The 22,500-nt window shown below is 48.7% G+C and overlaps 2 protein-coding genes across 2 annotated transcripts in view; one reads left to right on the forward strand and one right to left on the reverse strand.

Moving 5' to 3' along the window:
• The first annotated feature begins 6 nt into the window (after positions 1 to 6).
• Positions 7 to 6,413, forward strand: LOC143122834 (phosphatidylinositol-3,5-bisphosphate 3-phosphatase MTMR3-like). Its single transcript, XM_076283740.1, has 7 exons — positions 7 to 148; positions 593 to 738; positions 1,630 to 2,893; positions 3,155 to 3,265; positions 3,451 to 3,539; positions 4,551 to 4,577; positions 5,502 to 6,413. Exons 1-7 carry the CDS (start codon positions 92 to 94, stop codon positions 5,674 to 5,676), a joined length of 1,869 nt encoding a protein of 622 aa, XP_076139855.1. The 5' UTR covers positions 7 to 91; the 3' UTR covers positions 5,677 to 6,413.
• A 519-nt stretch (positions 6,414 to 6,932) lies between these two features.
• The window catches only part of cita (citron rho-interacting serine/threonine kinase a), a 77,811-nt gene continuing 62,243 nt past the window's right edge, over positions 6,933 to 22,500 (reverse strand). Inside the window, 17 exon segments of the mRNA XM_076283738.1 lie at positions 6,933 to 8,018; positions 8,570 to 8,933; positions 10,383 to 10,556; positions 10,783 to 10,861; positions 11,139 to 11,219; positions 11,684 to 11,812; positions 12,534 to 12,555; positions 12,557 to 12,646; positions 13,256 to 13,348; positions 13,835 to 13,974; positions 14,096 to 14,231; positions 14,596 to 14,676; positions 16,347 to 16,516; positions 16,873 to 16,977; positions 17,094 to 17,185; positions 17,391 to 17,571; positions 20,516 to 20,653. Coding sequence (XP_076139853.1) covers positions 7,995 to 8,018; positions 8,570 to 8,933; positions 10,383 to 10,556; positions 10,783 to 10,861; positions 11,139 to 11,219; positions 11,684 to 11,812; positions 12,534 to 12,555; positions 12,557 to 12,646; positions 13,256 to 13,348; positions 13,835 to 13,974; positions 14,096 to 14,231; positions 14,596 to 14,676; positions 16,347 to 16,516; positions 16,873 to 16,977; positions 17,094 to 17,185; positions 17,391 to 17,571; positions 20,516 to 20,653 — 2,099 coding nt within the window. The 3' untranslated portion in view covers positions 6,933 to 7,994.

Below are 22,500 nucleotides of genomic sequence, written 5' to 3' on the forward strand. Positions count from 1 at the left end.
CTCGTGTCTGTTCGGGACCTTCCTGTGTAACAGTGGGAGGGAGCGGGAGGAGAGCTGTGTGCAGCAGAAGACCTGCTCGGTGTGGTCACTGATGCGTCCAGCACACAGAGCCTTCCGGAACATTCTCTACTCACCACACTCCGAGACGGTGAGCTCAGCTTCTCCCCCGTGCGCCGGGTTAAGGGCTGCCCACTGCTCCGGGTGTGTATGTGAACTCCTAGTGTGGGTGTGCTCCTAGTGAGCTCACTGAGCTGTGAGTGTGTGTGTGTGTGTGTGTGTACACTACCCCCCGGATGGGTAAAATGCAGAGAACACATTTCCTATAGTAACTTCCTGCAAGATTAATAAAGTACAATTTAACTAACTAAACTTCTCCACACATCCACACACACCCAGCTTCACGAGTCACACACACTCATTTAAAAACTTCTGGACATTCAAACATAAAAGACGATACACATTCAAACACTGAAGAAAATGAAAGAAAATGGCTAAGTTTAGTTTAGTGAGGGTCTAGTGTTGGTTTCATACAAATTATGATAGTGTGTGTGTGTGTGTGTGTGTGTGACTGTGTGTGTGTGTGTGTGTGCAGGTGCTGCATCCAGTGTGCCACGTGCGTAATCTGATGGTGTGGAGTGCCGTGTACCTGCCCGGCTCCTCCCCCTCCACCCCCTGTGAGGAGTCGTGCGCTCCCTACCCCGCCCACAAGGCCTCCTCTGAGGACACGCCCAACGGCAGGTGAGGCCACACCCCCACTGCAGGGGGGGGAAAGCTTTATGGTTTTAGGATGGATGAGAGGGTCATCTACACCAGTGTTTCCCAAACTTTTTTTCTGGGGACCCACTTTTTAAAGATGACAGACCATCGCGACCCATTTCACTTCAGATCTAACATGCAACATGCATGCAACCACCAATATTTAATTTATTAGACAACATAAATTGTGCTGGCGACCCAAATAAAATCTCCTGCGACCCACCCTTTGGGAAACACTGATCTACACCAGTGGTTCTCAAAGTGGGGTCCGCGACCCATAGCCATAGTCCGCAAAATCATTTGCTTGAAATTATAAAGTTGAGTTTTATCATTTTCAAAATTAATATCTACAGATGATGCCCCTTTTCACCCATAAAACAAGCAAATTGTGTCTATTTGCTCCTAGCCACATTTCACTTCACTTAGGTCATGAAGAACCATTCCTACTACTTCCTAGCTTGGCTTATTTGTTAGCCAGCTAGCTGATAAATGTTTATAAATGTTAAGAATCAGTCCATGTTGTCAAGTGATGCAAAATCCAAAACTGACAAAAGACGAAGTTGCACATATGCCAAAAAACATGGGATAGTGGACCTGGCCACATCTTCAGAGAATTACATGCTTAATTGTTAGGGTTATGAGGGGGTCCTTGGAACCAAAAACATTGAGAACCCCTGATCTACACCACTGGTTAAGGGGAATATTTGGACTTGGATCTCTTGGAAGTTGAATCAGAACCAGTTCTTGGTACCGGTTTATTAGAAACCAGAGTCATTTAATGACTGATGATTTGTTTTAAGTAGGTGCTGTGATTGAATCACTCTCAATTGTTTTCCCCATTCTGTGTGTGATTGTGTGTGTGTGTGTGTGTAGGCTTCCCAAGACACGTTCTGTTGATGACCTACCGTTGGCCTGCGAGGGAGGACCTCCCCCTAGTCGTCGCTGCAGCGACCCCAACCTCCGTGCTCTGGAGGTTGCCATGGCAACGTCGCCGGACGGTAACGAATGTCCTAATGGTCTGGACGATGAGGCCGGTCCAAGCCCAGAACAGCCGGACTCGGAGATGGCGCCGGAGGAGCGGCCTGGCGGGGAGGAGCCGAGCGACCGGGCGGAGAGGAACGAGGAGCCAATCAGAAACGGGCACTCGGAGGAGGCGGGTCTGTCCATGGCCGAGGGCGTGGCGCCGGCTCAGATGGAGCACATCCTCCAGGAGGCCCGAGAGGAGGTCAACGGAGCAGCGTCCAGCGGCCCTCCCTCCGAGGACGTCAGCGAGGACTTCACCCCGTCCACTCTCTCCACACCCACGCCGTCTCCCTCTGAGGCGTCTTCGGCGGTGCCTGCGCCGGCTGCTCGTCAGGACCCCATCACCCAGCTCTGCGAGGAGATGGTCGAGCAGGCCCTCGAGTACGCCGTCAGCGAGCCCTCACCACCGCCATGCGTCACCTTGCCCCTCCCGCCCGGCGGTCACATGACCAACGGCCACTGCGATGGCCAGGCAGAGGAGCCGCTCACTCCCCCTCCTGGCGACGTGGAGGACGGCGGCGGTGGCAGCGAACTCTCTTCTGCCGTCCAGCCCGAGGCACCGCACTGCCCCCTGGAGACGGCCGCTCCAGCCACCCACACACCCTCTCACACTCCCCCTCAAGAGGAGCCCCAAACACAGCCTGCGCCGCCCGAGCCGCCCCGAACTCTCAACGGCCTCCGCTTGCCTTCCCACGGTGCCTTGCATCCCCTCCCCTCCTCCTCCTCCTCCCCCTCCTCTTCCTCTTCCTCCTCCTCTTCCCCCTCTCCCGCTGCCGCCGTGTGCAACGGCGAGACCCACCCCGTGGTCAACGGCTCCCGCCGGCCCCTCAGCCGCCAGGCGTCGGGCGCGTCCCCGTGCGGTGGTCACCCTCTCCCGCGCAGGGCCTCGGGGTTGGCCCCACGGCCGCGCGGAGAGGCAGCAGCAGCAGCGGCGGCGACGGCTCCCCCTGCTGGCCACCTGGAGGAGGACGGGCTGAGCGTGCACAGCGACGCCGTGCAGGTGCGCCTGCAGCAGATGGAGGCCGGACACCAGCTGCAGGTGGAGAACCTCAAGTGGCAGGTGCAGCAGCTGTGGAGCCGACTGCGCGTCAACGGGGAACTGCCCAGCGAGCTGGTGAGGCCAACACACACACATACACACACACACACACGCACACACACTGAAACACGCAGATATCATTATAAAGCATAAGAATATGTGAAATCAATTCACACATTTGCAGCTGACGTGGAAACTTTCTCACACGTTGTTAAAGAGCAAACTCAAGCTACACCAGATTAAACACTATTCAGTGACACCTGGGTAGCGCACCAATGTTAGAAACCACATGCAAGTTTGTAATGATTTGACCGAGGACTCCTCTCTTCCCGTCAGACGTCTCTCCCGGATGGTGAGAATAATCTGGAGCCCGTGTGTCTGTCGCGCTGCAGTTCCGAGTTCTTCTCCGAGGGCAGTTGGGAGCAGGTGGAGCAGCGGGAACCAGAGGTGAGGGCACCGCACCCTGTGTGCGTGTATGTGTGTGTGTTAGTTTGTCTAGAGTTTGCATGTCTATTTAGAAAAGGATCCTGACTTTCATTTCTCCTGATGTTCCCAGATGAAGAGTCAGCTGCTGTTGTATTGGGCTGTGTGTATTTGGTATTGAAGTCTCTCTGTTTGTCTGGTCTTTGAAGATGACCCGGTGGTATCCAGATCACTTAGCAACACACTGCTATGGATGTGAGACCAAGTTCTGGCTGGCAGCGAGGAAACACCACTGCAGGTGAAGGCACACACACACACACATTTTACATACTAATTTCTTCTAAGCTTTCTCCTGGAAAAGCCTTGAGGAAAATGACTACTGTATGTACTCTATATGGTCCTATAAAGGAACATAACTTGCCGTCAGTAAATTAATACATCATCATACTATAACTCTAGAAACGCTGCAATAGAATCCCATTGTGTCTTAAGTAGTGTGATAATCATATGTTCCTTGTTGCTACCCATCCCTGAATTTGGTCTTTTGTTTGTTTATTGTTTTCATTTCTGTGCAACATTCCTCTGTATTGTTCTGTGATTGGACTCTCCCAAATTCAGTTCAGCTGCTAGTGCACTCCTTGGAACAGGATCGTCCGTCACTCCCCATTTGTAATCAGCTGGCTCGCTCCCAAACCTGGATTGCTCTCAGATTCTAGAACTTACCACCACCACAGCCATCGGTGATTTGTGTTAGCTCTGAGCGGTTGCTCTTAAGTCAGAAGGAGCCATTCGGTTGTGTCAGGTTAAGAGATGAGAATTTAAGTAACAGGGAAATGGCTTTATTTCTGCACTGAAGCACTGATGCACAAAGGAAAGAATACAAAGTAGAGAAGGCATTGTTGGTGTTGGCAAGAACTGGCATCAAGAATACAATTGCCGTGTAGTCCTTGGGACAGGCCCTGAGTGGAGTGGACCAAACAAGAGGACTAGTGTTTATTAATTCACTTGAAAGGGCAGCTCATGTCATTTGATATTTGAAGAGCTTGTATGTTGTTGGACAGCTCGGATCCGAGTTCGAGTCAGAGGTCGAGTGGTGTTTGGGTGTGCCGAGTAGGGCTCTGAGGTGAATGAGATTGAATGGGGGGAGATTCTTTGTGTGCTACGAACAGACTGGTCATCGGAGGGACATGGGTGTGACCAGTCTGTGAGCTGGAGTTGGATGGCCACACAGGGCAGTGTGCTTTTCTTCCGATCTCATCCCTCTTTTCTGACTCTTCCTCTCTCCTGTCTTTCCCTCTCTCCTCTGCAGTGCCAGAGAGCCTGTTGAAGAAGCCTGGTGAGAGATCCCGGCCCCCTCCTCCTCCTCCTCCCTTCCTCTGTCCTCTCCATGCATTCTCTCCATCTTTCAGTCATCCCTCCATCCCTAAACCTGTTCACTCCCTCCTCCTCCTCCCTCCCTCTGTCCTCTCCATGCATTCTCTCCATCTTTCAGTCATCCCTCCATCCCTAAACCTATTCACTCCCTCCTCCTCCTCTCTGCTTGTTCTTGTGTCTGTCAGTCTGTTGCATTAACACGCTTGCTTTAATCAACACGCCTGGCTAATACAGTAATCCCCCCTCATTATCCCATCCTGGCTCTGGTGGATTTGTTGCCCCCCCTCCCCCTCCCCCTTCCTTCTTCCTGGTTTCCATAAATATGCCCAGTCACGACAACAATCCTGCCAGCACGGTTTTAAGATGTCGATCTCTTGTTGAAATTAGTGGCGCAGACTCTGGATTCGTTTGCAAAATAAAAAAAAAAGAATAGGCAGGAGGGTAAAGAATGAGTGCTGGTTCTCACGGTCTGTGAGAAAGAGAGAAAGAAAAGAGGGAGAGAAAGAGAGAGAAAGCAGAGCACTGGGCTCTTAGCCTGGCAAGAGAGCGGCCAAGCCATTAGGCAAGCTGCACCCACCGAAACGTGAGCTAGGGTTCTCACGCTTTTAGGATTTTGGCAACACCGCGTTGAGAAGCCGTATCCACACTTGATGCTTTGCTTTGCTGTGCAAAAATAACTGCTCCCTAGGTAGTGTGCAAGTTTGACCATTTGTTGAATGCATCTGTTTTGCTTTTCTTCAACATCCCATGCTGTTACTCAGGCTGATTAGATGGTCAGATGTGGTCATCAGCCTCGAGTAACACATTATGGGCTGTTGAATTGAATGTGGTTGTAAAAGTGTACGAGTGTTAATTCCCACTGGCCTTGCTGTTCTCCCTCACACAGGAACTGTGGGAACGTGTTCTGCGCTAGCTGCTGTGACCAGAAGGTGGCGGTTCCCAACCAGCAGCTGTTTGAGCCCAACCGCGTGTGCAAGGCCTGCTACGGACACCTGCGCCTGACTTCAGTGCCCCCCGCCGACCTGGAGCTGGAGAAGCCAATCACAGCCAGCTCCAACTGAGGCCCCCCCCCCCACCCGGACCGAATCAGCCAATCACAGATAGAGTTAACGCCGACTAAAACCTTCACCAGAGCTTGGCCAGTCACGGCCTGCTCCAACAACAGAATTCAGCCAATCAAAGACCGTATTGACTAACCCACCCACCCACCAACTTGGCTTATACCCCCCCTCAGTGGTCAGTCTTCACCCCCTGGACCGATAACGGACTGCCAGTCCCCCCACCCCCCCTTCCCTGTGCACACATATAATTAACAATTGAGCCGCCTGGGTGTGCAAGAGAACGTTTGCACGCACACAGAAGAGAATGTTAATGTGAGTGTGTGAATGAAATTTATGTATATAATGCCATGTGTACAGCTATGAAAGCGAGAGACAGTGACCGGTGTGTGTGTATGTGTGTGTGAGTGAGTGTATGAGACCAGGATGGACTTGCTATGCCGTGTGCCCGGACATCTTGTTAATGGACAGTCAGAACGGAGTGTTTCTGTGGCACCCGGCCCCCGGGCGGTTATAGACTGGTGCGATGAGATGAGATGAGGGCGGGTCTTGTCGTGTCGGACTCCTGCTCATGTATCCCATGCTGCTTTGCTCCCCTTCCTCCAGGCCGTGCTGAGAGCCTTTGGGGGGTCCCCCATCTAAGGGGGACCTCAGAGTGCTGAGAGACTGTTTGCCTGCAGAGGACGTGGTGCTCCCAAAGTGTGTGAATGAATTAAAGCACAACACACTGCCCACCTAAACTCGGTCTCTAATCTGTGTGTGTGTGTGTGGGAGAAGGTAATTAGCATTTCACCAGATAGTGGAAAAGGAAAGGGGTTTATGAAGGTGTGATCTTTCACTGGTATGGGAAAGAGGTGCTATTAACGGACTCACTACTTGTGCTGATGTATGTAAACAAACAAAACACAGCACACACAAGGACCAGTGAAATAGAGATTCTTTTAATAGTACTCATGTTTGATGCTTTTGAACAATTAAAAAAAAAAAATCTACAAGGAAAGCTTAATTCTGTTAGCGGTTGTTAGACATCGGCATTATTAAGAGCACAATGGAGGAAGTGCATATAGAAGAAATGTGGGATAAGGTGGTTAGAAGAAACGCAAAAATAAGGTGGAGGGACGGCTGATGATGAACCTTTGTGTCTCTAGAGCCGTTCCGTCTACATGCTACAAAGAGTGAAGCGTACTGGGAACTTGCCGACTAGATTTCGGGGGCGGTCGCGGTACGTGGCACTTCGGCACTTTCAGAGGAGCGGGGTCCTGAGGCTTACCGATTACCAAGGCTCCCGAATCGAGAGGACTGATGCTGGAGCTCGCCAAGAGACGGCGGCTCGCACTCAAATTGTTTAAGCTCTTTTCGTCTAACAGTAACAATCTTAAGTCAGACCACATCTTTGTTCTCTTACATCAAAATAATAATAGAAAACATATATAGATAGTAAGTTAAAACTCAGTCAAGGGAGCCTGTAGCAAAATAAAAATGATATAAATGTTCAAGTTTCATTTTTTTTAAAAGCCATTATGTCACTTTTACAGGATGAGTGCATAAACCTGCTGGCATCCAAGCAAAATGTTCCACTTGAAGCAAACATTTGGACATTTTACGTGGTTTATATTTACGTTTCGACATTCAAGGAGGGCACGATACAAACACGATTTCTCATGTGTACATTTTTTTATCTCTTCTTTTTACATAACAAAAATAGTTATTATGGCTTCACCAGCCTGATATTCCCTTAGAGTCTCTATAAAAAGTTGAGTTAGAGTATGTACAGTCAAATGACATCCTGAAGTTATACAAAGTTCGTTTCTCCTTTCCAAAAAGGCCAGCAGAGTTTGCGGCTGGCGATTGTGGGTAGCGCAGAGAGCCAGATTCCAAGCAGTAGCTCAGTCAGGAATTAGAGGAGAGGGAGGGAGCGAGAGAGAGAAGAGATGAAGAAAGAATAGATGAAAGAGGGAGAGAAAGGCAGAGAGGAAAGTAACCCGCCCACAGATAGCTAGCTGAGGACCAGAACTGCTTCATTCCCTTTTTCTTCTCTTGCCTCTGAATAAATTGCTTTCAGATTTGCAACGCCGGATGACTTAAGTAACCGACCCGAGGATTAGGTGTCTACTTTGGGCCAAAAGCAAAACAAAGTTAGCCTCCTTGCTTTTGTTATGGGATCTTTCAAAGGAGATATTGTGCTGTGGGTTTGGACTGCTACCCTGTGGTGTTAAATCTACAGACAGTCTCATTCTTCTGATTTGGCATTCGTATAGTAGTGTTTTCAGTGTTGCGTAAGGTGTGTCCCTCTCCTCTGATTGGTGTAGGTGTGCTGTCACTCAGACTGATGACTGGTCCCATACCTGCAGAAGAGAGAGAGAAAAATAGATATATATCAATGATGGTTTAACAGCGGTGATTCATCACAGGAGGCTATATTTTACAGGTTAGCACTACAGCTGATCATGTTTTTTTGCTTGACTTATAAATGCTGGTCATCACTATAGTATGGTTTAGCCCAGTTCTGATTGAGTTGTGTGTTAAGTGTCTCAAAGTGAGCATGAATTAAAATGCAGTTTTCAATGTGAGTATAAATGTGAGTAAGTATAGATGTGAGTAAGTGTACTGTACATTTGAGTAAGTGTACATGTGTACATTCAATGTGAGTATGTGTACATGTGAATAAGTATACATGTGAGTAAGTGTACATGTGAGTAAGTGTGAGTAAGTGTACATGTGAGTAAGTGTACATGTGAGTATGTGTACATGTGAATAAGTATAGATGTGAGTAAGTATACATGTGAGTTAGTGTACACGTGAGTAAGTATACATGCGAGTAAGTGTGTGAGCATATATTTGTTAAAGTAGTTTTAAATGTGAGTGTAGGTGTGTTTTAATGTGAGGTAGGAGTCACCTTGTTGACGGTGGTGAGTGGCGCTCGGCCGGACTGGGCGTGCAGACGTGGGCGTTCCTCAAAGGCCTGGCGTCCGGGCGACCTCTCGCGCCGCACGTCCATGCCGCGGGCGGGCGAGCGCTCCATGCGCGGGTCCATGGCGCGGCCCGGCGAGCGGTCCAGCCTCAGTTCGGCGCCGCGTCCCGGCGACTTCTCGCGCTCCAGGACGGCGCGTGCCGGCGAGCGGTCGTGGCGGAACTCGGTGCGCGCCTCGCGGTAGCGGTGCGGCGTGCCCGGCGGGTGCAGGCCCTCGTGGATGGCGGGGCTGGCCGCCAGGCGCTTGGAGATGTGCTCGCTGTAGGTGGGGGGACCGCGCTTGTTGGGGCTGGAGGGAGATGGAGGAGCGCGTGGGTAACGCGTGCATTTGCAACTGAACCCGCACACAGCACAAGTGTTTGGTGGTGGGGTTGGGGACACAGGAGCTGTGCTTCTGACCCTGGAGGTGAGGACTGCTACCGCTTTGGTCCACGTTTACTGTACAGCTTTATGAGAAGGTCACTCTGTGACTACCAACAAACAACCCCTCTAGTGACCTACTAGAGACAGATCGACCCAAACATTCAAGACCAACTCACACAGGCAGCCAACCCAGAGGATTTGTAATAGAGCTCCAGCCACTACGCCCACCCATGTTCAGCCTACTAGGTCAAGTTCATACATATCAGACTTCATACACTGAGCAAAAATGTAAACACAACAGTTTTCCCTCCCATTTTTAGTACAAAAGTGCACACAAAAAGTAAAACAATGAATCACATTCACTTAAAGATGTGTTCTTCAAGTCCTCTGCACAAGACTATTCAGTGACATCATATAAAAATACAGTTATCAAACCTTCACTGAATAACATAACATGAAGATCTGTTTTAACAGTATACAACATGATGCAAGTTCACTACAGAAGGTACAACACATGCCTTTATTATCGTTATACAGTACATCTGAAAGTCATGTACTAATAGATGCTGACAGCAGATGGCCCTCTTGTAGCAACTAAAACAGACTGGAATCCAGGAACAGGCAGTGGAAATAACCAGTGTTTTATTCAATGCTTCAAAGTCCACCCATATACAAAACCATGATGAATATTTACATTAAGAAGTCCTGTTCAGTCTCGGTCACAGCCCCCCCCCCCGCTACACTTTGCCACATATGAAAAAGGCACTCTTCCTCCTGCAAAGAACAGATGCTGATGTTAATGCGTCTGGTCACTGGAGCTTTTTATTTACCAATATTAAACGGCCTCTCCCTCACACCACTGAACACCCTGATACAGACTGACAGCACTGCCATGGTCCCTTAGGGCCAGGAGACATGCTCAGGATCCTCCTGAGCCGGCAGTAGCCCCAGGTGTTAGACACACACACACACACACACACACACACACCACTGTGACATTCTGTTCAACCCAAACAACCACAGACAAAGCCAATTCAGACGCCAGAGGAGGTCTCACCAATAGCCCATTGTGTGTCTGTCTACCTGTGAGTGTCTCAAGCCCGTTACCATCACACTAACCTACTCACCCAGGTCTGCCAGGGCACCATCAACACCAACAACACCATCAGCACCACCCTGTTATTCAGGCTCTCTTCAAAAACAGATTAGTGGTTAATGAAGAGCAGTGGAAAGGGAAAACGGAATTGGATACCATTGGTAGTCCCTCACCTCTGTGCCTGTTAACACAGCCCACCGTGTCCCAAACTGGTCCACCTCATGCTGTGTGTCAAACAGTGATATATTGTGTGTGTGTGTGTGTGTGTGTGTGTGTTACCTGCGTGTGGAACCGTTCTTGGAGGACTCAGCGTTCTCCTGGGCCAGGTTGCCCTTGCAGCAGATGACTCGCAGCTTGTTCTGATAGGAGGAGGCCAGGTAGACGGCGCCGGACGAGATGGCCGGGCCCAGGTAGCGCGGGTTGGGGATGTCCAGGTGAGCGTAGGAGTGGGGCCTGACACACACACACACACACACACACACACACACAGAGGGGAAGAGTGAGTACAAGTGTGTGTGTGTCTATGAGAGAGAGAGAGAGAGAGAGAGAGAAAGAAAGAAAGAAAGAAAGAGAGAGAGAGAGAGAGAGAGAGAGAGAGAGAGAGAGAGAGAGAGAGAGAGAGAGAGAGAGAGAGAGAGAGAGAGAGAGAGAGCGAGAGAGAGAGAGATGAGGGTCTTACCCCAGGGCAGAGTGGCTCTGGACTTCGATGACATCCAAGGAGTTGAAATAGGTCACAAACAGGTATGGCTCTCTGTAGGCTGAATGGAGAAAGAAAATGTAAACACATTAGATCATGATCACAGCCAGACAAACTGACATGTATGTAAGCTTTGAGAACACATGAGGATATATAGTTTCTGGAAAAACTGTAGAAATAGGCATAATGCATCAATGACTTGCACATACATCATGTACTGTTAATATCTGTCAATATCTACATAGCACCAGTATCAATACTTTAATGAGCGCTAACATAAGCACTCTGTACTGTATAAACACTGATTTATTGTGAGCAGTCTGTTAACTGTTGATTACCAAAACTGAGAGGCAGACGGCTCCATTTGATGTCATCGTTGCGGCTTCGGCGACCGTAAGCATCCACAAACACACCAAACTCTGGAGACAGAACACACACTTGATTAGTGGAGCTCAGACTGCGCATCTGAACACAACCATGCTGTATCACACTGAACTGCTGCCACACTCTCTGATGTCACCAGTATAGGAATATACATGACCTAGAATGCATGTCATGCATCTGTGAGAGTGTGTGAGTGAGAGAGTGAGTAAGTGTGTGTGTGTGTGTGTGTGTGTGTAAGTGACAGTGAGAGTAAGAAACAGAGCGAGAGAGAGAATGAAAAAGTGTGTATTCGTACCGCTGAAGCAGTGTGTGAGAGTGTGTGTGTGTGACTGAGTAAGTAAGTGAGATAGTACCGTGGAAGCAGTGTGTGAGAGTGTGTGAGAGTGTGTGTGTGTGTGAGTGAGTAAGTGAATGAGATAGTACCGTGGAAGCAGTGTGTGAGAGTGTGTGAGAGTGCGTGTGTGTGTGTGTGTGTGTGAGTGAGTAAGTGAGATAGTACCGTGGAAGCAGAGCAGGTACTCGTCCTTCTGAGGGGCACAGGACACCTGGATGATGGAGATGGGGAAGCTGTGGGAGGAGGCAGCGAAGACGGCAGAGGCCAGCGTCACATCGTTCTTATCCAGGAACTCTGCCAACACACACACACAGAGAGAGAGAGAGAGAGGGAGAGAGAGAGAGAGAGAGGGGGAGAGAGAGAGGGAGAGGGAGAGAGAGAGAGGGGGGGAGAGAGAGAGGGAGAGAGAGAGAGGGAGGAAGAGAGAGAGGGAGAGAGAGGGAGAGAGAGAGAGGGAGGGAGAGAGGGAGGGAGAGAGAGAGAGAGAGGGTCGGTCAACAGAGACAATCAAGCCTGTGGAGAGCGCTCACAGCGACAGCGCTCAAGGACTGACACCCACAATATTCATCACTCCACTCACGCCTGACGGCAGTCAATGAGCAGGGAAGAGGTGAGAAGAGCATAGCAGTGAGACGCAACACACACACACACACACACACAATCACCACAAACAGTATGCTAGCACTAGCGTGCTGTAATAGAGCCAATGTTTGATGTACTTGACTATGACACGGAGGTTTAATAGCTGCTGCAGACACAGGCAGGCAGGCACAGAGAGCAGATGTATGAGTGATGAATAATGGATGCTAATGGGCCGGGTCTCTCAGGCGGACCACATCACAGACAGTGACACTCAGCATTTAGTTTAGCTTCAGTTCAATTCATTTACATTATTGTGCCATTCACTTCACAGGAGTCCTCTACATAGAAACACACACACGTGCGTATGCACACACAAGCATACTGTATACACATACACACACACAGATACATACACACACAGTAGGATACCTACCCTCCAGCACATACTGCTTCATCTCGATCGATCTCGTAGAACTTATTGGTGCCGATGATGATGCTGTAGCCAGTAAAGTGGATGCAACTACAAGGCTCTGAGGTCTCAATCTCCTGAGAGACAGACAGACAGACAGAGAGACAGAGAGGTTAAGAGAGTGCTGTGAGACAGACAGACAGACAGACAGACAGACCGACAGACAGACAGACAGACAGACAGACAGAGAGGTTAAGAGAGTGCTGTGAGACAGACAGAGAGGTTAAGAGTGCTGTGAGACAGACAGACAGACAGACAGACAGACAGACAGACAGACAGAGAGGTTAAGAGAGTGCTGTGAGACAGACAGACAGAGAGGTAAAGAGAGCGCTGTGAGACAGACAGACAGACAGACAGAAAGGTAAAGAGAGCGCTGTGAGACAGACATACAGACAGAGAGCGCTGTGAGACACAGATATGATGGGCTGTGAAATCAGTCTGAGTCTGTTGGAGACGGGAGAGGCAGGTAGACAGACACGTAGCGGTAAAGCACTGGATCATCAATCTGGCTCCCCAACACAGGGCTGGACATCTGGAGCACGTCAGAGCACAAGACAAACTCATCTATGGAGGGAAAGGCTTTGGCAGGTAGGACTGTGTGTGTGTGTGTGTGTGTGTGTGAGTGTTTGTAGAGAGCACTGGTAAATGAGACGGGGGAGGGACGACCTCCTGGTTAGCTGACTCACCTTGCGGATACAGAACTTGCCAAGGTTCTCGTTGTAGCGCAGGATGGTAATCTTGTTCGGCATGGCAGCACAGATGCAAAGCCCGTTATCAATCTGGACAGAGGAGAGGACAAGCACAAACATGCCCAACCATCAAGACATTCAGTCTATTAATGTAATATATCTAGACATGTTCCTGCACAAAACATGCCCAACCATCAAGACATTCAGTCAACTAATGTTATATATCAAGGCATGTTCCTGCACTATCAAGAGGTCTCTTTGGATAAAAGCATCTGCTAATTCCCACTCACTTTAAGACATCAGTCTACTAAATTTAAAAGACCAGACATGTGCATGCATTTCACAGCAGACATAACAACCATGTTGGGAGATATATTTCTATGACTCTTATGTAGCTACTGATAAAGACATGGACCCATGTGGAGGGCTTTTGACCAGCACAGCTGCTTCTGATCTGCCACTCCTGATCTGGTCTTTAATCACTGAACCTGACCAGCCCTGGCATGATGCCCGCACTCTGATGCCACAGCTGCTGCGCTGGCATCAGAGGGGTGGCAGTAGGAGTGAGGGGGCTACCTTGCCCGAGGCGAACAGGTGGCAGCCCTTGACCGTCTCGAAAATGAAGGGGCAGAGGTCCGGTTGGGCCGGCAGGTGAGACTGGGACAGAGACTGCTTCACCTTCTTGATGTCCACCAGACACAGCGCCCTCTCCTCCCCTGGAGGACAAACAGCAGCGACAGACAGATTAAACATCTATCAAGCACACTCGTATACATAAACCTAGCAAAGTGTGTGTGTGTGTCTGTGTGTGTGTGTGTGTGTCTGAGTGTGGCAGACCTGTTATCATGAGCAGTTTGTCGAGCTCCTTGATGATCTGGATCTGGAAGACTGAGGCCAGACCAGGGATGTGAGTCAGGGAGTTCTTAATGACATTCAGCGCATACAGGCCCTCCTCAGAGCCCACCAACACAATCTAGAGAGGGGGAGCAGAGAGGGAGTGAGGGAGCGAGAGAGAGAGAGAGGGAGGGAGAGAGAGAGAGAGGGGGGAGGGCAGAGAGAAAGTGAGGGAGGAAGAGACAGGGTGTGTGAGAGAGGGGGAGGCAATCAGAGGTGACAGAGGAAAATAAACGTGAGACATCTACATAATAGCAGCCATGTCTTTACATCCCTGGAAAAATCAAAACTCTCAATCAGCCCTTGAGCCCCAAATGAGGTTTGGAAATGAGAAGTGGCCTGCTAGTGCCGTACCACAGAGTGCCCAACTGGGCCACACAACCCCCAACATATGGGACATATTAACTAGGGTCATAGTTTACTATTCAGGACAGGAGTCATACCTGGTCGGTGAGGGGTAAGGTGCAATTGATGTCCAATCGGTCATCTCCCTCCAGCTTCAGGAGAGAATTACCCAGAAGTTTCTACCCAGGGAGACAATAACAGAGGAGAGAGAGAGAGAGAAAGAAAGAAAGAAACAGAAAGAGAACAAAAGAAAAGAAGAGAAAAAAATCCCCAATGAAACAAGGGCAGTTTAGTGTGCGCTAATTCACTCTAATTCCTGCTGGGAACAGGAGGGCACACACAGAGGCAGCACAAAGACACAGGGCAGCTGCCAGCGCCCGGGTGGCACCCATGCCCGCCACGTCCGCCACGTCCACCACGCTGGGACACGGCCAGGAACGTGCCAGCGGCATGGGCAGAGCCACACGGCCGTGTGACCCGACCCGACCCGACCCGACCCGCACGGCACAGAGCAGCAGCAAACAGCACCAGGTTGGGGAGGGTTTCTCAGCCTGTGCTCTGGGCATGTGATGACCCCCTCCAATACACAGACATGGCACCGGTACACACGCAAAGCCATGGGCACACAACACGGCACTAGGGGACAGCCAAGGGTCTGTGTGGGTCACTGTCGGTGCACATGTGTCTGAGTGTGTAAACGCACAAGTGTTTATGTGTGTGTGTGTGTGTGTGTGTGTGTGTGTGTGTGTGTGTGTGTGTGTGTGTGTGTGTGTGTGTTCGATGCAGTGGTGGTGGCAGGTGGTGACCAATAGTCACAAGCAGGAAAAGCTGAAGCTACAGCAATGGAACTGCCGCTCGCAATGTAGGAGAGGGCACCAGGTCCATGGCCAGTCATCCAGAAATGTAATGCATAAAAATGCATGCATATGTTCTAGTGTGTGTGTGTGTGTGTGTATGTGTGTGTGTGTGCACGAATGTGTGTGTGGAGCCCTTCATACTAACAGACTGGCTTGTTTACCTGGACCAGTGGAGAAAGTGTCTTCTGCCTTTTAACAGCACCTGCCTACAGTACACAACATAAGCCCATGGGATCAAGGAAATACACACACACACACACACACACAACCCCACGGGATGCCATATGCACAGGTAAACAGAAAAACAAACATGATGGTAAACAAACTCCACACATAGACACACACACACACACACACACACACACACACACACACACACACCAGAATAAATGCAAGGACAGCAAAGGAACAGAACGTGGAGGAAAAAAGTGAGAGAAAAAGAGGAAAAAAGAAATCATTAACCACAGCCAACAGTCTCTCTCATTTACTGTACACACACACACACACACACACACAAAGAAAGGTCATTTTAGTGTTTCTAATGAGGTGGTCAGTGGGAGTGTTTGGGGATGGCACCTCCATTTGTATCAATAAAGTAATTAAATCAAAGTTCACGCAAGAGGCCCACTGAACGTCTGAAGTCTAGTGCATGTGAGTCGTAATTACAGGGGATGAGGAGGAACACAAAAACATGAATCATTTCAGCGGCATTATTATTATTATCTGTAATTACAAAGAGGCCCAGAGGGAAGGTTGGGAGATACCTACAGCTGGGTTTTTTTACCTGCCCACTGAGCAGCAAATCCACTCTTTTAATGAGAGTCAGCTCATGCTGGCTGATCTACAATCACTACTTTGAAATCTGTTTGTGCTGTGAGCTATTTGAACACAATGTGACTGAAGAATTAATTAGAGGACTTGCGGATCTTTTTCACTTGTTTTAAGTGACTGTCATCTACCACACACAGACACACACACACACTATCACTCACCGCATCAGACTCGGCCTTGTCTCTGGTGCCGCGGCTGCTAGCCACCACTGACTCCAGAACAGCCACCCAGCGCTGCTTGTCTGGGAAGCTGGGGGCCATGAAGTACAGAGACTGACCGGGCCAACAGGTGGTGTGGGGGTGGGACTCCAGCTTCAGCACATACGGAATATCTGTGCGAAAACACCCACACACACACAAACACACACATACAGAGAGGGAGAGAGAGAGAATCACAAACACACACAGAGAGAGAGAATCACAAACACACAGAGAGAGAGAGAGAGAATCACACACACACACACACACACACACAGAACCATACACACAAACAAATGTTATTTGCCAAGAACTTCAAGCTCATTTTGGTTTATGTCACTTGAATTCTTGCTGCATAATTGCATTGTTACTGCAGCGGAATGAGAAGGACAATGACAGCTGTAGCTGTTGAATACCAATCAAGCAGCTTTGGTTGTTTATCTGATGCAGTTAATGGAGGTATAAAGATGTGTGTGTGTGTGTGATGTACCTGACTTGGCGGTGTTGATGAGCTCTGAAGCTCCCACTGCTCCATGCACAGTCACATCTCCATCAGGCAGACACAGCTCAAACTCCTCCAGAGGCTTCACCAAGTCTGGGATGCACACGTCAGCAAAACACACACACACACACACAGAACAAAGTTTTGTAACACTGCAAACAACTGAAAGAGCTCATCAGAAAGGTGGCGTAGCTGAAGTGAAGGTTTACCATCTCTGGGCTCGCTCTCATAGATGGACACTTTGGTCCCGTCCAGAACCACATACTTGGTCTCCCAGCCCTGCTGGCCTCTCTTTCCATTCCTATATGACGCATGAATGGACACACACACACACGCGCACGCACGCACACACACACAATTCACCAGTGATTATATGCATTACATAATGCATTTACATAACTCTGACAATCCACACCCAGGCTGTTGACCTCTACGAAACAGCAAGCAGACTGCTGATGCGCCCCACTGACGCCCACTGCAGTGCCCACTGCACACCCAGCACCCACCTGGGCTGCTTCATCCAGCCCTCCAGCCGCACGTGCCCGCTGGCCTCCTTGACCTGCAGGGCCGGCGAGTTGGCCTTGTCCCGGCACAGCGCCTCGCTGAAGTGGGTGGCGTACTCGGGCGGCAGGCCGCAGGTGGCGGGCAGGCAGGGGGAGCACTTGGGGTGGCACAGCGTGCTGCACTCTGAGGGCGAAGGGGAGAGGAGGTGAGAGCAGGTGAGAGCCACACAGCAACATAACTGATGCTCATTCACATGGTTGGTTGGCCGGTGGGGTATTTCCAGGGATTAAAGTGAAAAAAAATCGTTTGACTGAACTTTTTTCAGGCCATAAGTCATACGTTGTTCATATCTACCTATAGAGATAGCACCCCTTTTGCGGTCGCGACCTATTGGTTTTTAATGTACAAAAAGATGCAAACAGCAAAGTAAAGGGAGTATTCGCCTTATTCACACAGCGGCCATTGTTTAAACCAAAACGAGGCTACAGGGTACACTTACTATATAATTAATGCCACCTACAGGTGAATGCATAGAACATAACAATCCTATGGTTTGTGTACCCTAGCCTTGTTTTAGCCGCCAATGGCCGCCATGTGAATAAGGCGAATTGAGAGTGTTCTTGATTGAGATTGAGTTTTCCTGATGAACAAAAATATATTTTAGTACCATCCCTGACCATTGCTGATTAGCCATTGCTGTTCTTTTCTACTGCAGCAATATTGTAGAAAGGCTTTAACACACTCTTATTTAATTACTTCAGGCCAAAAGTGTTTAAAGGGGAGATTTTTTTCTTGTTAATATGCAATTCAACACCAAGTAAAATCTATAAAATCAAGTTTGCAAGACTTCCCATTTCCTCATCAAAGTAACAAATCAGAACATTCTAGATATTGTTCATATTTCCATTTGTTGCCCCATCCGCATTTAATGATAACATGGTAATTTTGAGTTTTACAGACAACTCAGTTTTCCAATGAGCAGCAATACTTTGTGTGCTCATGCAGGAGGTCTGCGCATTTGTAACGACAATCTGGAGACGGCGCTTTTGTCTTCAGCAACAGATTGTATAAGGTTGACAAGAGGTTGCGATATGGTTAAGGACAGGTCGTGTTGCGCTATGAAAGAACATGCGTAGCCTACTTTCTAAACGTAAAAACGGTCAGCCATAGATAAACGTAGCCTACCTCTGTCGTGGTGGCTAGTTGCACCAGGTAGGGAAGATGTCCTGAAGTGCACGAACGTTAACCTTATGGCGGTCTTCTGATTGGTGGCGTGCTAAAACGTTTTCCTATTGCATCCATAAACAATTTTCTTGCAGCGAACCGCGCAAAAGCAAACTCCTGGCACTTTAATTTCTTTACACCATGGCTTGTTAGTTCTCCCCCGTTTCCAACAGCTGCCCATCTGCATTTATTTTTTAACTTTTGACACCTGCCTTCCTTTAGCAACAACGCATCCATGACAGCTAGTGGCCTTGCCAAATAGACGCACACAAATCATGACGCTAATATGCGAGGTTCTGGTAGGCCCACTGGTTATGGTTTTGTGCTATAAATTAATAATATTTTATAGCAAAGTTTTAAGTTGACTATTTTAATTGTATGGTTATTTTTTGTCAACATACACTCACAACCTATTGTCGTTAAAAGTGAGGCCTAAGCAAAATAGGCTACAAGGCTGTCTGTGCGTCATAAACACGACTGACCCCCTTACTCGACACGCTCAGTCAAAACCTTCCGTCGCAAATTGTGAAAAACATTGTTGTATGTCATAACAGACGGGATAATAAATTGCATAGGCTACGGTTTATATTGCGTCGCTTTACACATAATGTTAGTTGCATTGATTAAAAACTGTAACAATAATAGTAGCCTACATCGGGTGGCATAGCAGGCTATCTGTTCAAGTCATAGGTGACACCCAAAATGAATGACCTCCCCTGACAAGAGTTCGCGATAGTAAGTGTCTACATTGATGCACGGAAAGAACACAGCCTCCGAATTCGCACATAGAGCTCACAATATCATATCCAAAAAAGTTAGACGGATTGGCCAACCTCATCAGCTGTCTCGATTGTGTCACTATAATCCAACTTTTAGACCGTTATAGTCCTCCATACGTGTTCTTTTTTATAAGCAAACGCCCGAGACAAGTGTGTAGCTACAACATACAAAGCGAAACTCATGGCTGACGTAGGACGTATCTTCTTGAGCGGTCACGGATTGAGACACAGAAAGTTCTCAAGAACATTAGGTCTTTAAACATTTACCTTATATTTGTAGTTGCCTTAAAAAAGGAAAAGCAAAGGTGACAGTCCCCCCCCCCCCTCCTATTTTTTTTCTCATCGGATCTGCATCGATCTCAAATATGACATTTCTAAAATCAAATTGACGGAAATCCGTCCTATGACGGAGAACTTTAATCCTTGTATTTCTGAGCAGCATGAAAATTGTGCTGATAATGAGGAAAAACAGTTTTTTTCCATAGCTATAGTTATTAACCTGACTCTCGCCAGATGAATTTCGTTCCGCTTAGCTCCGCCTAGCTTCACTCACATCCATCTGGGACCTCTTCCATTGAGAGTGATTTCTGCAACCGACTTTATGGTTCAGCCAATCAGGACGCAGGGCGGGAGTTTCATAGATGTGACATAGCGTAGAAGCGACTGTGACACTGTTATTAGCGTCACGGGTTGGCTTCGATGTGAGTGGTTGAAGTAGCACGTCAATAGATGACGGACAAGTGGCTTATTCAATCATATGCAAGCATTTTTTGATTAGGCCCAGCCTTCTGAAGCAACACTTCAATGGATCGGTTCCAGATGGATGAGTGGAGCTAGGCAGAGCGAAATTCATCTGGCTAGGGTCAGGTTATAGTTATAGCATAATACATGAAACTTTTAATACATCAGCATAATTTAGCAAAGTTGTCTGAACATTATATATCAAAATTATGTAAGAAAGGCGACTTTGTGGCTATTGGCAAATGGGTAGGATAAGATCTTTCCCTAACAGGTCTCAGGCTTTTATGTATGCATGTAGGAAACCATTTCTCAAGAGAGAGCCAATGCACCAATGTGTGTGTGTGTGTGTGTGTGTGTGTGTGTGTGTGCGTGCGTGCTTTTACCCTGGCAGGTGGCAGCTTGACGTCCGAAGTGGACAGTGTCCAGACACACGGTGCACTTGGCGGCGCGCATGTTCAGCCCCATGGTGAATCGGTGCGGGATGTTGTGGTGCATCCTCTCCTTCACGCGCCGCCCGTACTCTGCAGGAGCGAGGGATCAGAGAAAGAGAGAAAAAAACAAGAAAAGAAAGGAAGAAAGGAAAGAAAAAGCCAATGAGAAATCTCTTGCACGGATTGTCGGCTGGAAGCGCGGAGCTCCCAGGGGCGGGGGAGAGAGGGGGGGTCTGGAAGCCGAGGTGGCTAAGTGACCCTGAGGCTCGTCCAGACTGACAGCCGTGCCGTGCCGGCCTCCTCAGCCTCCTGCTTACATAACAGCTAATGAGATACAAGTCAGGCAGGGAGTGGAGCTCAGCGCAGGCACCTCAGATGTATGCAAATCCTAACAAGCCGATTGCAATGAAACTGGCAACAACAATTCTTCTCCCAATACACAAACAAAACAGAAAAGAAGAGACATGGGCTTAAAAAACATTTTGCATGGCATGTGCGCAGTTGTGTGTATGTGTGCTTGTGTGTGTGTGTGTGTCTGTGTGCACGTGCGTGCGCGCGCTTCAGGCAGGCAGCAGATCCAGTCACAGACAGGAGAAAAAAATTCAGCCACACACAACTGAAAGAGCACAAATCTGTAAGTGAAGCAGCATTTCAGAGCATGACAATGGCCTGGCAGTCTACAGTAAAGGCACGGAGCCATCCAATCCCCCCCTCATTGTCCTCTGAGCCCCATTCACTCCATCTCATCCTAGTCCAGAACTGTCAGATGCAACTATGGTGCATGCACCACAAGGCCACGACGATCTGCTGCTGCATAGACACAGAGGCAGAATAAGGACATGCTGCTATGCTTTTGTTTTGTACTTCTTTTGTGTGTGTGTGTGTGTGTGTGTGTGTGTGTGTGTGTGTGTGTGTGTGTGTGTGTATATAAGAGAGCTAAAGAGACACATAATACATGGGAAGGGGCATCTAGCATCATGGAGATCTTCAGATTTATGCAGCTATGCACTAAAGAAGATAAACTTTGGTAACTTTAAATATGATTTTCCAGAAAATCCAATCAGCATTTGTATCGATATGCAGTTGGGGGCCAATTCACCAGCCACCACAGGGACTCAGGAGTAATTAATTAGCCCGCTGATTTCCCCTAATTGACGTGTCACTTTCAATTTTCAAATGGGGCATCTTTGAAAGTATATATTTTTGGCCTTTTTATGCCTTTAATTATAGGACAGTGGAGAGTGACAGGAAGCTAATGGGAGAGAGAGCAGGGGTGGGATCCGGAAAGGACCACGGGGCGAGAATCGAACCCGGGTCGCCGGCGTACGGTGCAGGTGCCCCAGCCAGTTGCGCCACAGCTGGGGCAAATGGGGCATCTTTGAGGGGAGAGGCACGGCATTACTATGGAGGGGCCGTCACGACACAAGGTGATTTGAGGCCGCGGCGGATTAAAGCGGCGCTCGCGGCGGAGGCAGCCTGGACATGCGTCCCTCTCATTTTATCCGCTGGAGAAGGGTCCGTGCAAGGCTTGATAAATCTGTCTCCATGACAACCACAAAGGGCTCAGAGTGGGAACCGTGCTTGCAGAGGTGTGTGTGTGTGTGTGTGTGTGTGTGTGTGTGAGTAGGGTTGAGATGAGGTGTGTTATACAACTTACTTTCAAAAGTGACCCTCCTCTTCTCTGTAAAGAGCACAAAGAGAGAAGATAAACGTGTTGGGATGGGAGGAGGGAGTGAATGAGGAGCAGGCACAGAGATGGGTAGATAAAGAGAGGGAGAGAGAGAGGAAGGAAGAGAGAGAGAAAGAAAGGGAGAGAGAGAGAGAGAGAGAGAGAGAGAGTGTGATGGGACCGCACAGGGGAACAATGGACTTGAAAGACAAAAGGGAGAAGAAGATTTGCTGGAACAGTCAATCTGGCACACAGCACAAACCTCAAG

This window comes from Alosa pseudoharengus, unplaced genomic scaffold (genome assembly GCF_046254945.1).
Source record: "Alosa pseudoharengus isolate Yale_2024_CS ecotype anadromous, Long Island Sound unplaced genomic scaffold, YU_APseudo_1.1 YU_APseudo_1.1_scf_14, whole genome shotgun sequence".
NCBI classification, from domain to species: Eukaryota; Metazoa; Chordata; class Actinopteri; order Clupeiformes; family Clupeidae; genus Alosa; species Alosa pseudoharengus.

Excerpts from the sequence above, each read along its gene's own strand:
- LOC143122834 (XM_076283740.1), top strand. The coding sequence starts at position 92 with ATGCGTCCAGCACACAGAGCCTTCCGGAACATTCTCTACTCACCACAC. Across the intron at positions 2,894-3,154 it reads GGGAACTGCCCAGCGAGCTG|ACGTCTCTCCCGGATGGTGA; the intron begins GTGAGGCCAACA and ends TCTTCCCGTCAG. Across the intron at positions 3,266-3,450 it reads TGGAGCAGCGGGAACCAGAG|ATGACCCGGTGGTATCCAGA; the intron begins GTGAGGGCACCG and ends TGGTCTTTGAAG.